Here is a 17295-nt window from a genome sequence, read left to right on the forward strand (position 1 = left end):
ACGGCGTTCTGCATCCCTTGTTTAGGACAGCTTTTGGGCATTGCTCTTTTTCTGCTTAAAAGCTTTTACATAAAGTAGTAAGAAAACAACCCTAAGAGAAATCTTAATCAGATAATATATATACAGAGCTGTTAATTAACTTATATTTTCTCCTTTTTCACCACCTTGTTGTCATGTGGATCTCTGAAGCAGTTGACCCTCCAGCGAGCACTGATCAGCTTCATGACATTCTTGGGTAGATCATCAAGTTTCTACTTTAGGCTGTGTCAATAAATTTCCCCATGAATATTCTTCCTTAGTTAATCTCTGTTTGATTTTCCACCTTCTTTACTTAGTTTTTTTTTTCCCTTAAATTTTCTTACTATTTTACATAAGGGGGGAAGATATGGTGAGGAGAAGTGGCAGCAATAATATATAATAAATGGCTCCATCAAGTCATTTCCACAGCCAATTGGCTAAGGAATTGGGACTTTCATATATTTATACATTCTTATTCCTCTGAGGCACTGATCCCTTTGCATTTAGTAATTATTTTTTCTTACTTTGCTTATGATGCAAAACACTATCATGTTTTTTGATAGATTAAATAAACATAGCATTTAATGATTTCATTATAAAAATATTTTTTTTCTTAGACTTGATATTATGATCCACAAATATTATAAATATTTAAGGTTTATGATCCACAAATATTATAATTTGTTATATAACTAATTTGTACTATTTTTTTTCGAATGATTGCGAGAAAATTTATGACAACTATAACAAATATTATAGTTATTGGGTCTGTGTACTATTACTTAGATTTTTTAATTAGTAAACAACCTTTCTATTAGATTAAATATTAAAGTCTCTTCTTTGCTTCATCTACACTAAAGCTTTATGAACCAAAAGCAATTGGTAAATCACTTTACTTTTAATTAATTTACATTGTTCTCTCCAAAATTCATTTATATTGTGAATAAAAAATAAATATTAGTTTTAGTAATTATCGCATTTAAGTGTGATCATGATTGACTAGCTAGTTCACCATACTGATTAATGCAGTTGGTTGTTTGGTACAACTTTAGATAAAGAAAAAGAAATACACCTAATCTCTGATCAAGTTTCCAGGGTTTGGAGGCTCTGTGATATATACCATTCTTTTATCTGTAATATTTAAAATTTATTCAGAAAAAATAACATCTCCACAAAACATCATGAAGGTTTGAATCTGATTCAACCAATTGCTAGTTATGAACACGTACGAGTTAGTCCTTACCCGTCTCTCGAAAATTCATTGCTCATCCATATTAGTTACTAAGTTGACTATGGGTCATTGTTAAAAAACTCAGATAAGATACTGATCAACCTCATTCTGATATTCATCTGTAGTTCTTACTCCAATTGACAATCAGAATCATCGTAGCTATGGTGAAGCTTTTATGTATTTTTTTTTGGATAATCTATTTACTTCTTCTAGTTTTAGCTTACACCTATAAATAAGAGTTTAATGGTGGAGAGTAGATATGTAAAATCTATAACATAATCCTATGTTTTTTTTAGCCAAGATAAGATCTTTCTCAAAATCTTTCTTTGCTCTATTTGATTTGCCATTTGTTTGTCTAATTGGTCAATTGGTTCTCATACTATAAGGAATTTGTTAACCTAATTCTTGGGTTGATCACTTAGTAAATATAGTAAAGAAGATTAGATCCAAAACAATTGATTAGTCTTTAAGCTAATCTTTGATTAAGCTTTAATATATAATTAGTTTAAAGAAAAAGGCTAATGATGATTAACCATTCTTAAAAGAGAAGGTGATTGATCTCCCTCTCTACCCAACAAACCCCATGTGTCATGTGATACCCCCAGCTTTTGCTTTGGCATTTTCGTAATTTCTTTCAACTACAAAGGGCAATTTTAAAGCCACATAATTAACTTGATTTCTTATTATATTAGACAAACAAATGAATATTTTCATATAATAAATAATTAATATAAAAGTAAATAAATAATAATTAAAAATTATATTATATATTATATAAACCCAACAGCAGCTTTAAAATTCATTACAGAAAAATATTTTCATATAATAATTTTCTTCTTCTTTTACAACTTTTACCAAATTAAAATGTCTAAAAAGGTATTATCTTTTACTGAGCATCATTAGATTAGAAATGGACGGCTGAGATTAAGCAATGAGGGATATATATGTGAGTATGACAGCTGACCTACTGCATCACAGTGCATCCCACCAGCCAAGCATAAGCCAACCCAGGTGGGGCCAGGCCACATGAATTATCAAACCTAATTTCCTAATTAATCCCTTGGATTAATTAAGCTTTTACCTTTCCTTAATTAATTACTAATCCTCTTGCAGGAAAAATTAATTAAATTAACCTTCGCATATTTACTTCTTTTTATCCCCCTTTGCTATAAATATTGTATAAATAGATACCTTCTTACTGGCAATTCCCTCCAACTATAATTCTCCTTCCTCCTTGTCTTCCTTCTTAGCCAAAATTTTTTTATATTCCATTAATTATTCTATATGCTTTGAGAGTCTTATATTTGAATTCAAATTATAGGCTCCAAAATTTCCTTCTTTTCACCTCTCTTCTTATTCTTCTTCTTCTTTGATGGAGTTCAAGTTATTCGTCTTTGTCGACGAATTGCCTGAACTTGCTCCTATCGGAACCAGTAAGGGGGAGACGAATAAGAAGGCGGTGGCGATGGCGGAGGCGGCGGTTGAGGAAGATGGCGCTGTTACGCCAAAGACTGACGAAAGTAGGTTGAAGCCGGCATTGGTTTGCCCTCCAGCGCCGAGGAAACGACGGCCAACAAAGAGGAAGTTTATGGCGGCCGGGCCGCCGCCGCAAGGGTTCTTCTCAGTGCCTAAGGACTTAGCTTCTGTTTTTCTTTCTGTTCCAAACAAGAAAGTAAGAGTAGGTTGAGCTTCTACTGCAATTGTGTTCATATACATGTATAGCTTCAACTTTTGTAACTTTTTTTTTTAATGCTTTGTTTTGTGTCTAATTAAGGACTAATTAAAGTTGGAGCTCATGATCATATTTTTGCTGATTAATTACAATTGAACTAATTGATTGAACACTTGAAATGGACATGCATGAGAGCTTGAGATTGAAGATAAGAAGATGCTTCTTCTATGGTTAAAGGTAAGAGAAGTACTTATCAAGCTGAGAAGAGAAGTCTAGGTGGGGTAGGGTGGGCCCACCTCATGTGTGATAACTCTTAAAACTCTTGAATTTGCTTTGAGATGCGTGAAATGTGTATGCTTTATGCTCACCTTTATTTGATTCGGCCGAATTCACCAGCTAAAATAACGAGAATCAGTAGTCACAGGAAAAGTTGGCTTAGCTAACCAACCAGGAAGAGCATGAGATGAGTTAGTTAGAAAGAGACTGTGCAAAGTGTAATTGTTGAGTTGGGCCCCACTGATTTGTCCAGCTAGGCTCATTACTCATGTGGCCCTTGTGAACTTGTCTCCTTGCATTTGGCTTGCATTGGAAGCATAGGATGCCAATTAGTTTGGGTTGTTCAGTCCTTTTTTTACCTCTTCCTATTGTCTTTCCAGCTTCTTCCCTCCTGAGAATTGGCGAGCCTTCAAGCATAAAAAAGGTTTAAAGGCATATATAGATGCCTAAGTTAAAATTTCAAAAATTATATATCATTATTATATAGATATACTCAATAATATTAATATTTCCTTTGTGACGTCTATCTTACTACTTCTTAAAGCAGCTTTTTAGTACCTTTTAGGATGACTTACTGTTTCTTAAAGCAGCAAAATTTCTGTACTAAAAAAATGTTTTAAGAAGCAATGAGAAAGTATGTATTACCTAAAAAAAATTCAATATGTAAAAATATATTGACTTTTTTTAAGGGAAATAATATTACTCTTAAATATTTTATATTTTAATTAAATAGCATTACAGCCTAATAAAAGCTATTATTAATTTAATATTGTTGAGAAACATAATGGTGGGCTGAGTGTTGGGCCTTTAGCACATTTGTTGTGAGTAGGTTAGACCTTGTCAATGGGCCTATATAAACATTTTGAAGTAATGGACAAGGACAGTGTGCTTGTACGGATAGGCAAAATGCACTATTAAGTATTAGGAGCCATTTGTATTTTAATTTTTTGGGTATTTGATTTAAAATAATAAAAACATATAAAGGAAAACTTTGAGCTTTTAGAAATACCTCGTATGGATCAAATTAATCTATTTCTAAATCTCGTGCCTTCGTTCCTCAAGTTATCTCATTGCTCGTCATAGACGAAACCCCCAGAGCGGCTACCGTCGTAGATGATCACCTCTGAGATCCCTCCTGTCGACCTCAACCTCCTTTACTCCCTCCACATCACACCATCCTCACTATTTCTTATTGTCATTTTATCACATTAATCTCACGAGACTCATATACGTTCTTGTTCAATCATGATGGGAAATATTAAAATAAAAAACCTCTGGTTAATTTTAAGGATAATCAGGCTCAAACTTATACATTGATCTTCTCAATTCCATACATAAATAAAAATAATTAGTCCATAAACTTTTAGATATTTACCACACATGATATATTCTTTCCACCATAGCTTTTCTCCTCTTTGCAATCAAGTGCAAGAAGCAAATGATAAAAAGAAGCTGCAAAGAGGGTTGAGCATCTGTTTTCAGGTGACTAAGATTTTGTTTGAACAGCTTTTTTATTACTTTTTAAAACAGATTTTTAGTACAAAAATTAAAATTTTTGTTCTAGAAAGCTGCTTTAAGAAACAGTAAAAAAGTAGTCCCAAACAAAATCGAAGAAGTAAAAAAGACCAAATTCTTCGGTCTTTAAAGTTATTTTAGCGCAGTTTCAGTCCTTCAATGTGTGTGTGTTTATGTGTGGTGGTCTAAGGATAAGACATTCATATGGTAGTAGCAAACTCTCTTGTTTGATAATGTGTTTATGTAACTTACAGAAAACTCCTTTCTGCTATGGTTTACTGCATCACTATTTCATTATATAAACAAAATATTTAGTTAATTCAGCATGAAAATATGCCAATGACCACAAAGTATATGTTTTTTACATTCTTAAAACTTGAACTAGGGAGTTTTTATGATCTATATGGCGTCCTTAAGAATCTGGAGATTTGTTATCTGTTGGATCTCAGGCTTTGTGCATGACTGGCTTATGCTTAAGAAGGATCATAAAATCTAATGATGATATATTTCTTGCAGAGAACAGAAAGAGGTTGATAAAGATCAAATTTAGATTATAGACAATCATTTATAAGATCCCAAATATAAGCCTTACAATGAAGAAATGAATATGTATTTTTGAGTTCATAGATAGAAAGAAAAAAAAGAGGAAAAATTTACACTTTCAGAGCTTATGATTCTGAAAAATGATCTATGGAAAGAAAAGAAAATGTAGAATTCAAGTTCAAGTACTTTAACTAAAATATTATAGAAAATTGATTGTTAATCTTTGTAGAAGATTGGCTATTAATGAATAAGTTTTCACAATAGACATTTGGCAGCCAAATAAAACAAACCTTAAGAGATTTATGGACATAAGTACAGCATCCTTCAATAATCCCCAGAATGACTATATAATAGGAATGCTCTCATGCTACAAGACTTTAGTTAAAGTGCTACCGGCTCTAACTCTAATATTCTCCAATGGCCTACTGAAATATAGAACTTATGTTTCATTTGGGACGGCTTTCTACTGCTTCTTAAAGTAGCTTTTTAGTATAAAAATTTTAAATTTTATACTTAAAAAACTGTGTTAAGAAGCAATAAAAAGTCGTCGCAAACGATGCCTTAATATAAACTGAACTTTGCAAAATTACCATCCTGCATCAGAATTTGGATCAAAATGTTGGTAGTTTTTTAGAACACTTCAGAGAACTTTCACGTTATTATGGGTGTCAACTAGTTTAGTTGATAAAGATCTTGAATGTTATTGTCAATATATTATGATCTAATCCCTCTTACATCAAATTTATGCTTTAAAATTCATTTTTTTGTCACCATCTTATTTGAAATCAATCTTTTTCAAAATGTTGACTCTACAATCTTGACCTCCAAAAAAATTGAAGAACTGGGGAGTATAAACTCTCTTGGGATTTAAATTTTAAGCACAATTCTAAGGAAAATGATTTGATAAGATCTCTCAAGTCTTCTAAAACGAAGTTCTTCCTCTACAATAGGATAGATAACACTGCTCTTTCTAACTAAACCGATGAGTTTTTCATATGTACTGCATTAACCCCCATAGAAACTTGTTGAAAATCCTTCGAAGTTTGTCTATTACTTGCTTGATTGTCTGAAGCAGTTGCAGAAGGTATGTTGGCATAGCACATATATCTCTTCTCATTCTTCCTCCAGGTTTGAATATTTTGTGTTCTCATCCAATGATCTTACTTTGAATATTTCTTATTAGAACATTGTAAGGAGGGCCAGTGCTCTTATGATTCAATATGATAAAAAACTTGTAGATTGAAGTGCATAGACTTATGAAAAGCAATTCACTTATTTGAAAGTTCAAATCAATACTATTAAAGGCACTTGGTGTCCTCAAGACAATATGATTATGTAATGACTAAAAATCTCACAAATTTTAATTATGCAATATGTTTTAGGTGTTCATAATATAACAAGAATCATATTAAAATATCATATTATTATAGGGCAAAAAAATATATTTTGAATGGTGTTTCATTATCAATATCAAAATAATAAAACTTTAATATTTTCTTATTATTTATTTCATCATCTTCAAACCCTCAACCCCCCCCCCCCCTCTTTTTTTTCCTATTATTGAATCAACTCTTTGCTCATCTTATCTAACTAGGCCCAAGTAATTTCTATTATTGTATTTCATGTGTTAATTCGTATTAGCTATTGAAAAATAACATTGAGCGTACAGAGGGTCGGCATGATCATATCAGTTTAAAATTTCTCTTGCCCCAACTGTAATCCGACGCACTTTACTTTTTGTATTATGATTAAAAAACTTAACTCCCCCGCATTCATATGTGGATTTCAATGAGCTATTGAAAAATAATATTAAGTGCACAGAGTGCCAAGGTGATGGTAAATATTGAAAATTTCTCTCGCCATGCCCACATTCGAGCACACTTACTTTTGTACATTGAGAAGACAATATGATCAAAAACATGTTGTAATAATTTTTTGGGGAAATTTCACACACATCACCTAAAATTTAACTATTTTGTATATGAAAAATATAATATAAATTGATTGAAAATTTATTTAAAATGAAAAATAGATTTAGAATTTTGCAAACTCTTTATGATTTGATTGATCATTTGTAAATGAAAATAGTCGCATTTAAGTTTATAAATAATTAAATTTTAAATGCACCATTAATTAAGGTTATGTGTTATTTGCATTAGAGGAATTATAATATTAAATTATGTTATATCATTATCTTAATATTAAATTGTGACTTGTAAATTAAATTTACATAGTCAAAAATTGCTTATCTTTATTTATAACATTTGATTTTGTAACAATCATACACATAATTTGAATAAGTCTAATATAAATAATTCTATCAATACAAATTAAGGATTGTCACCCAAACACAATTCATTATGCTATTTTTTAAAAATAACCCAATAAAAACAGAAATTACATAATTTATTTCTAAATAAATAAGATGATTTTTATTAAATGATTAATTATTCATTGAAATAAATATTTAAAATAGAAAGCGGATTGAATAATATTAATATAAAAATCTATAACTTAACTCATCAAATCAACTGCCGAGTTTAAAAATGAGGAGATTAATTATTTTATAATACCACCAGATTTCAGTAATTACTTTTTTTTAAATAAATTTATTTAACAATTAGATTTATTATTTTAATAATCATATTCAAAATACTAATTATTAATTAAAAATTTCATGTAATTATTGAGCAAGGATTTCAAATTATATTTCTATAATAGTAGAGTTAATTTAGTTTGAAATTAATTTATTTATATATTTTTATAAAAAAATAGCGGATATATTTTACTAATTTTGAATATTCTGAATTATATGAAGTCAAAATTTTTAAAATTAATTTATTATTATTTTTTTAATCCCGCATGCCAAATGTCCGCATAATTCCTTCCCCGTCTCAGAACTGGTCTCTAATAATAAATAAATTTCCAACTAATTGAATTCCGCGGTAAAACCAAAGCCTTCGGAGCAAGCAAACTTTCCCTCCTTCCTCTCTCCTTGATTTTGGCTCCCTCTCAGATTTCCTGGTTTCTCCGATGGCGTACGTAGACCACGCGTTCTCCATTTCCGACGAAGACGTAATGATCGAGACTTCGTATTCTGTATCTAGCCGGCCGCCCATTAAGGAGATCGTCTTCGCCGTCGCCCTCCTCGTCTTCGGATCCCTCTCCATCATCGCCGGCCTCATCATGGCTACGCACCAGATCGGCGGAGACAGGGTCCATGGTGAACCTACTCTCCTTCTGTTCCTTCATTGTTCCTTAATCTAGGGCTTGGTTCTTTGATCTGTTCGTGTTTTATTGATATCTATTTTTCTGAGCCTTTTTTTTTCTTCTTATTTTTGGATGGAGTAGGGATCTTCTTTGCGGGGCTGGGATCGGTGCTTTTCCTTCCGGGGTTCTATTACACGCGGATTGCGTACTACGCTTACAAAGGGTATAAGGACTTCTCGTTTGACAATATTCCGCCCGTATAGAGGTGGTCTCCTGAGCTCTTTAAGTGGGCTGCAGGCTGCTCGTATGTACAGGTCTTCCCTTCTCTCACTGTATTAAATCAGCTAGTAAGCGTGTAAATCTGGAACAGTTTTAATTAATGCACGATGCTTTTATTTTTATATTTTTTTAAGTTTGTATAATCAATCTGATTGCTGAGTTTAAACATCCTAAAGTTTTGATCATGCCGTAGATAATTGAATGAAGTTTTTTAGTATTGAAACAGAGCATACAAATGGCCATGAGACTTAGGTTAGGTGATGTTAGATGCCATATTCTCATGCTTCTTTGAGTCATCTATGTTAATTTTACATTTGGTGCGCATATGGGAGGCTTAGTTATTATATTGGTGGGTTTTGCGGTTCAAGTGGATTTACTCACCTTATTATAGCCTTTTACTGATGAATATTACCAATGAGGTTCATTTTTCATACCATGTCCAACTAGAACACAAAATTTTACCAATATAACAATTTTTTTCTAATTTACAGATGCATATATCATGTATATCCAAAATAGGAAAAAAAAAACACCTAATGTATAATAATGGAAAATCATACAAAATTCACCAGGGCAGTAAATAATGGACCACTATATATATATATATATTTGGATGTGATATTAGGTTTTATGCAGGAGGATGAAAAATTTCATGAAATGAAGTTTTAGCTCATGCAAACTCCATTGAGATGTGGAGATAAATAATTTCTCTAACATCCTCTCTAACATCCACAAGTATGTTATTTACCACTCTCTATCTAAATCCCCAAATTTGTTCCCCACCTCTCTTCACCTAACTTCAGCAAGTATCTACCTCTCTCTACGTAACTTCAGCATAACTTCAGCATATACCTATTATCACATATTTAGTTTTTATAGGTTAGTTACCCATCACCTCTTTATAATGTATAAGGTGGTGGTTTCATGGGTTGATGAACATCATTTATACCTCTCCTTCATTAGAGAAGTGCTCGGTGGAGTGATCAGATGTTTATGGTTATCTTGGCTAATGTCTTTGTTATTTGATCAATAACAACTACTACAGAGCTGAAGGAAACAATTGAAAGTTAGAGACATTCATTTGGAGGAAATTCATGATTGCCATTGTGGTTCCTGGGCTATTCACATATGGCAACTCATATGTACATGTCGTCTTCTCTTCTTTTCACTATACTAAATCACCTATGAAGCGTGTAAATCTAGAACAGTTTTAATTAATGCACGTTGTTTTTATTTTATTTTATTATTATTAAATTTTGGAGTTCGCACAATGAATATGATTGGTGAGTATACATCCTAAAGTTTGGAAAGAGTTATCTTTTTTATCTTCTAATTATTCACCCGGAGTCATTAATTATCCATATATAAAATGATTTAGCGAAAATATCATTTATATGCATCATCATATGCATATCACATATTCCAAAAATTATATGCAATAATCATGGATCATATGCAAATCAGTCCATTCTAGTTGACATCCATGATTATAAAACAATAACTGACATAAAATACAAATGCATATGCCAAAATAGATCAATCCTCACGCCACTGGGGTTTCACCCTTCCCTGAAACATGTAAACCATATAATGAGCAAAAAACCCAACAAATCATATAGAACCTATTACTACATTCAATGCAAGAAAGCAAAAACAACATGCATGCAATTATGCGGACAATAAGTATGAACTATAGCAATCAGTATGAACAGTATCAATCAATATGAACAATAATCGTATGATGGATCATTAATCCATGTCTCAATCGTATTCAAGTGTATTATGTGAAATGCTATCATATGTATCAATGCAACCATGACTATTATATCAATGAATTCTATAAGCTACTCATGTGGTTGTACCATATGCAATACATTAATAATCAAATCAATACATATCGTTTACCAGAACAATAAAATTATCATATATATTATCAATGGACCATATCTATGTTTTTATAAAAGTCAATGTATAATTATTGTTTTATATAAGTTATCAATATGTCATGTTATATCATAAATGTTGTCTCCATACTATGCCATGTATATAAGTATGTCTATAATATAGTATTATATATCAATTATTTATTTCTATGCACATCATATCATATTAGCTCTTGTACATCATATATCATGTTCATGTATCAATCATATCATATACAATGTACAATCATCATGTCATGTTATGTTCTATCTAATCATATGAAATCATATCATGTACACACATATTAGTAGTACCACACAAGTTAGGACATTTGATTTTCGTGGTGTTTTTCTAGTATCAGTCATCTTATGTAACCTATAGGTTAGTCAGATTAAACATGGATCAATCATATTAATTATTAGTCTCATGAGTCATATGTTAGGTGGCTTCACGTAAGAGTCGTCATTTTCCATCAATCATATCATAACAGTTAATATATTTATGTCTCCCTTCATATTGATTAAGATTACACCATAAACATTTATTTAGAGGAAAATCTAGTAGCTCATCCTATTATGCAAGATAACATTTCTTTGCCCAACCTAAATGAATCAAATCTCTAGCCAACCTTTTTTACACTACACACATATGTCATATCTTGCAGGTGTTAATTATAATAGATGCAAATCATATTAGTGCTATGAACCATAGCATATATATTCAATATTCTCATCAATGTGCATGTCGGTTTGCATGTCAAATCTAATGCATTGTATTAACTATGCATATTATGCCAGATGTATAATAACAGTTGCGTGTCCTATAAGGCTAGATGGAATAGATGTAATAGTCCTAAAAGTCATTTTATATATGCTTTTATTCTTCTCATTTTAGGTAAAATGCCTTACATGTATAACTATTTGATAAAATCTTAATATTATTATATCAAAACATTCAGAATGAAAATATCTACTACATATTAAAAGTTCTACTGCCAGAGTTTGCTACAACTCAAGAAAATATATTTTTATCAGATTAGAGAGAAAAATCTAGAGACGAAAATAATTGAAAACAGATGTAGGGTTAATATTACTTGCTATGAGATGAACAATTTTCACAACTAACATAACGAAGAAAAAAGATCATAGACAAACTTTCTCTCTCCTCTTCTGCCAAACTGATCAAATGAGGGGATGGGATGGTGGTGAGATTTATAAATTGATTTGGATATCATATTAAAAAAATATTTTGTTTGTGCCAACATTGTTATGCTCGCTAACATAATGTCGCAACTTGTGACACTCCTAACCAAAATTTTCATTCATGCAAGAAATCGTATTAGGTTCTTATTGGGTCACAACTAAAATCCTATTACCATAGTGATCGACAACAACCTAGGCATTCGGCTCCTTTGGATGACCAAGCACTCACAAACAAGTGAAGCAACATGATGATATCTCCAACTAAGCCATCTCCAAAACTACTAACTACACAATTACAGTGAATATTTGCCTTTCAGTGAGCTTCTTGGGTGACGATGAAGACTAAAAGGTTAAAACTATGGTAAGAATGTGTTGATCATTATTGGATGGTGATATAATGATCTGACAAGGTTTTAGGTGTACTGTACCTACATCATGCCTCTAATGGCATTATACAAGCACTAATGCAATAATGGCATTTAGGATCTTAACAGATGATAGGAAGTGTCGGCTTATGGAGCACATCGAGAACGTTGTATTGAAGTTGCATAGAGTAGATGAGTATGATCTGATCATCATGAGCAGTTGAGCGCAACACAAATTTTTTCTTGTCTTCCGATCGCATTTGTGATCAAGCGTTTGTTTGCTGTTAGCTCATAAATACGTGGTAATCTAACCCATATGCTACACATTCATGCTATAATAGATTTCATCAATAGAAAGTAGCTATGTGTTTTTCTTGTTTTTGCTGTTGGTTGTTCTTGGGCTGTTGAGGTGTTTGTTGGTGGCGAGCTTGATGCTTATGTTTGGTTTGGGTTTGTCTTCGGTGGGAGGTATTTGTCCTGGCTTGGCTTTGGGATTTGGGGGTTTCTGTCTTACTGATATGATGGTTTTTTTTGCACTATGATGAGGATATTTTGCATAACCCTAGCTCGGCCTTGGATAGCTAGCAACCTTGGTGGTAGAATCCTGACCGATGGTTTTCCTTGTGGGATATAACTTATTTCTTTCGCGGTTCGCGGCTGATTACCTTGTGTATTGTTGCCTCCAACAGATGATCCTTGGCGCATCGGTGGCTGTAGGATTTGTCATTCTTGAGTCCGTCTAGTTTGTGCTATTCAATTTTTTTTCACTGGTTCATTTCTTCTTAGAGGTTTTGTGGCTTTATCATTACCTCATATTAGCTCTTTTCTTTTGCTCTCAATTGTTGTAATTATATTTTAACTTTGCTTGGGCCGTTGTATTTTCCTTTTTATTGAATAAAATTTAGACTAACCCTTTTAAAAAAAAATGTCATCAATAACTCGTGTATTTAATTCCAACTTTAACAAAATCTCCACAGTTAAGATCAACATTATTTGATAGGATTCATTCATTGAAATTATTTTAATGAATTCAGTTGATAATATTATTTACATATTATGGACACTAAAAATGAATGGAATGCATTTGGTTAAAGTCAATTGTGAACTAAGGTTGAAACATGTTCATAACTACTACAAGCATTTTAGCTACAAGCACTAACCAGTGGCCATTGAACAATAAAAAGCACCAAATTCACTGTAAACCGCTACTCCTGGTGCATTATAATTTATCTTTATAATGCCTGTGAAATCAATGAAATGAAATTCTACGGATGCAGAGGGCAAGTCATTTCCAGCAAGTCTGCAAGTGCTCTTCCAGAAACAAAAAATCATTAGTCTTCTACTTAGAGCGACGGAGGAAATCTCTCATTTGTTGGTGCAGTTCGCCACGAACAATCAACCGCATTTTGTTCGAGTCTTCCCATAGCAAACCACCAACCTCCCGTGCGAAGTCAGCGGCTCCTTCAAATACCTCCTGGATACCCAAGGATTTAAGAAAAGTGCAGAAAAAAACAAAAGAAATATGCAGGACAAACAAATGATGAGAACTAGTGATAGCTGGATACTAGAAATGTCACCTTTGATGGAAAATCTTCATAAATATGTGAAGGAATCATCTCAACCCTGTTTCGATCTGTTTCCCATAACCTAATCTGTGGTGAATTGATGGAGGTTTAGTATAAACATAATATTGATTGCGTTTATTTGGTCTATATCAGGAGCTTAAAACTGAAAAAGTATACTAGAATCCCGCCTTCACCTGATCAGTGACATTCTCTGGCACTGTTGGTACTCTTTCTACAATTCGAGGATGAGCATTCTGCTGAAGGAAAGAAATAATCTGAAAGAACACAATTCAAGAGCAAGCTTTCAAATCAGGAAGAAAATTTTTCCAATTTGAGTCAGAAATAGCATATTTTATGCCTGATCAGCAGTGATTCCATTTTCAAAAGCTGTATATAGGCTTTCCTTCGTTATTGCCGCAACAATAAGGTTTGGAAGTTGGTATTCAATCCTGTAAAATCAATGAAATGAGCCGATATCATAAAAGAAGGAAAACATAATTCAGTTATTGAATAATCATGAAAGGTAAAAAAAGTAGCAAATAGAAAAGGAATCCAGCTTCCATTAACAATTCTCCTCATTCTCTCTTAATTTTGCTACTTAACAATCTTCAAAATAGCTAAAACAAGCCATCTTCGTTGGATGAACTCATTTAGCCATGCACAATAATGCCTTTAAAAATCTCCTAATCAATGCTCGAAACAATAAAACATGAAAATTCCTTCCTATGGAAACTAGTGGCAATCCAAAGGTACACTAGCAATCCAAGGGATATAAGTTTCCATGTGTGGAATTCCCACTTTTGATTTACTTTTGTAGCAACCATTAGGATTAGAAGAAAAATATATTGTTATTGGCCCAGAGCAAAAGGTGGAAGAAAGACCAGATTTCCATGCTTGAAAGCATACATGATATCCCTAGGCATGTTTTATTTTTTGCAACATAAAGTGGCCATGATATTATCATGAAAATGGAGGCAAATCACAATTGCTTTAATTTTTAAATGAAAACACTGAGAACCTTATTAACTTCGTTACTCTTAACAACAACTAATAGTAATAACTAAATGTATCCCAACATTTCAAAGTTGTGGTGTCCTCATGTCCCCAATCAAATGTGCTAGAGCTTTTCATAAAATTTAACATTAAACAGGCCCAAACAATGCTCCCATACTGATATGCAATACTGTAACTAGTAAGTTATCCAAAGAATTTTGGACTTGAGGTTTTCTATTGATAACATGAATTTTCAAATTTCTTTGCTTTAGAACCAGGAAAATCATGTACAGGTCCAAGTGCAAAAATGACCTGCTAGGGGGGCGTAATGATTATTATAAACAATAAGCAAGTATTCGCCTCATTTAGGTATTAAAATGAATTTGTCATCCTCAGTGCAGGAATCTAGTGCTGGACAAATTAGATAAGTTAAATGAAAAAAAAAAAATGCTGAACAAAACTTAGATAAGAGTATCTTCCATTTATTTTTGGTGTTACTATAAGTTCAGTTTCCTCAAATTGTTAGCAAGAGGGACCTATCCACAATAGACCTTTACAAACAAATGGGTTTAATTCAAGAAAGAACTAGAAAACTCCATTGATGGGAAATCATCTAAGGGTTCATTTGGTTGTTTGTAGATAGCACATATATTCAAGAAAATGATGAACTCTTTGTCATTCACTTTGTGCGAAAATAAAGTCATCACTTTTGAGGAAGTTCTAAGGTATTTCTAGACCTAAATAACACAAACCAATTTCAAACTACATCCAACCACAACAGTGTAACCTTCTAAATTCATTATTTTTTAAAATATGTTTTATAACTTAGGCAAAAACAAAAAAGAGCCCCAAGACAACCAGGTAAGCACCCCCACAGCATTCAAGTCCCACTGCTGGTACGGTTTTTATTTCACTCCAGTTAAAAGAATTAAAGAAACAAACTAGAATTTATCCATCTAATTGATGAGTAAACCATTTTACTCTAGTTGTACAAATTCTTCCCACAATGAATTCTACTCCATTATCCAAAAGAAAAACAACAAGTGCTTGAATTTAATTCTACTGGTAGGAAGAAATGCCCGTAGAGAGTCTATTATCAATATTATCATCACGCAAAACAATGATTTAAAAATAAAATCGTAAGTTTCTTGATGAAACTAACTTACAGAATTATCAAAAGATTCATTTACCTTGAAAATAAGCGTAGAATCTCGCTGTGTAATTTGGATGTAGAATATGCATACATCCTGAAGTTCGTTTCCACGACCACAAATCCCTATAGGTAGAATTTCACACAGACAAAAAAAGTTTACAATTACAATATAAAAAATGTGTGCAATCAGTTACATGATGAAGATGCATACATGAAGATATTAAGGCTTTGTTTGGGACGGCTTTCTTACTGCTTCTTAAAGCAACTTTTTAGTACAAAAATTAAAAATTTTGTACTAAAACATTGATTTAAGAAGCAATAAAAAAACCGTCCCAAACGAAGTCTAAGTATCTGATAGATGCATGATAGCTTAAGATAGCATTGCCGCAATAGAAAATTGAAAAGTTTAGATTAGAACAGAACATCTTTTTTTTCAACCGCATTTACTGTAATTTAAATACAATTATTCCAGCAAGCTCATTTAAGAAGAATGCCAAACAAATATTATTTTCTTTTAGGAAAAATGGTGTCTCTTCATATGTTTTCAAGCACTTGGGATGATGTCTATATTACTATGCAAATAAGTCTGCTTGTGCTTTCTCCTACTATAAATTTGCTCAAAACTACATGTGAAACACATAAAGTTCAGGCACATTACAGAAAAACTACCAAACCAAATTAACAGAAAAATAATAAAGCCACATCATGTTGGCTGGCCCAGAGAATGAGACACGGATGGAATAAAAAGGGTTTCAAGGATAACTTCTCAATGAAAAATTTCCAAAATGAAATATCATCAGCAGAAATTTTCAGTTTTAAAACGGGCACACAAAACCTAAGTTTTATACTCATCACCTGTTTATGACTCCACAAACAAAACATCTAATAATGTGACGCAGGAGCAAACATTGCAGGGAACGGAAGTGTTCTGTGAGCTATACAAGTAAAACTAGCCAATACAATCACCCCTTAATGGAAGCTATACAGTTATTCTATTTCTTTTTAAAGTTCAAATTTAATTATTAGATGTTATCTTCTATAGGATTAGAATAGTTTTAAATTTAAAATTGGTTGGTTTGGATGGGATTAAAAATGAATTTAAATCTTGGCCTTATCCTGTAAGGCTGTAACCTTATTTTTTAATAAAAAAAGGGCCCGTCTTATGTAATTTAATTATTACCCAAAGATTGAAATTATTTGTTGCAAATTGAGTGTTTTCTATATGCAAATTCTATACATGGATTGCTCTAGACTGAGTAAGCAAAGTTTCTTCTTTTAACTTCCATCATCCTGCTGAAAAGCTGAACTTATGACTTCCATTGCAACTTTCAAGTTTGGCATCAGTTCAGC

General features: G+C 32.2%; 3 protein-coding genes across 5 annotated transcripts in view; 2 read left to right on the forward strand and 1 right to left on the reverse strand.

The window, feature by feature from the left end:
* The first annotated feature begins 2443 nt into the window (after positions 1-2443).
* On the forward strand, positions 2444-3067 carry LOC110102310 (cyclin-dependent protein kinase inhibitor SMR6-like). Its single transcript, XM_020830597.2, has one exon. It carries the CDS (start codon positions 2622-2624, stop codon positions 2934-2936), a length of 315 nt encoding a protein of 104 aa, XP_020686256.1. The 5' UTR covers positions 2444-2621; the 3' UTR covers positions 2937-3067.
* Positions 3068-8168: 5101 nt separating this feature from the next.
* On the forward strand, positions 8169-8877 carry LOC110102305 (transmembrane protein 230-like). Its single transcript, XM_020830588.2, has 2 exons — positions 8169-8478; positions 8607-8877. Exons 1-2 carry the CDS (start codon positions 8289-8291, stop codon positions 8726-8728), a joined length of 312 nt encoding a protein of 103 aa, XP_020686247.1. The 5' UTR covers positions 8169-8288; the 3' UTR covers positions 8729-8877.
* Positions 8878-13223: 4346 nt separating this feature from the next.
* The window catches only part of LOC110102304 (general transcription and DNA repair factor IIH subunit TFB2), a 28383-nt gene continuing 24311 nt past the window's right edge, over positions 13224-17295 (reverse strand). For all 3 annotated transcript variants that reach the window (XM_028694896.1, XM_020830587.2, XM_028694897.1), the window contains 5 exons: positions 15983-16068; positions 14158-14248; positions 13994-14074; positions 13812-13886; positions 13224-13708 (listed from right to left, as the gene is read on the reverse strand). In XM_028694896.1, coding sequence (XP_028550729.1) covers positions 13574-13708; positions 13812-13886; positions 13994-14074; positions 14158-14248; positions 15983-16068 — 468 coding nt within the window. In that variant the 3' untranslated portion in view covers positions 13224-13573. The remainder of the gene's footprint in view (positions 13709-13811; positions 13887-13993; positions 14075-14157; positions 14249-15982; positions 16069-17295) is intronic.

Source organism: Dendrobium catenatum, unplaced genomic scaffold (genome assembly GCF_001605985.2).
Source record: "Dendrobium catenatum unplaced genomic scaffold, ASM160598v2 fragScaff_scaffold_593, whole genome shotgun sequence".
Classification (NCBI taxonomy): Eukaryota; Viridiplantae; Streptophyta; class Magnoliopsida; order Asparagales; family Orchidaceae; genus Dendrobium; species Dendrobium catenatum.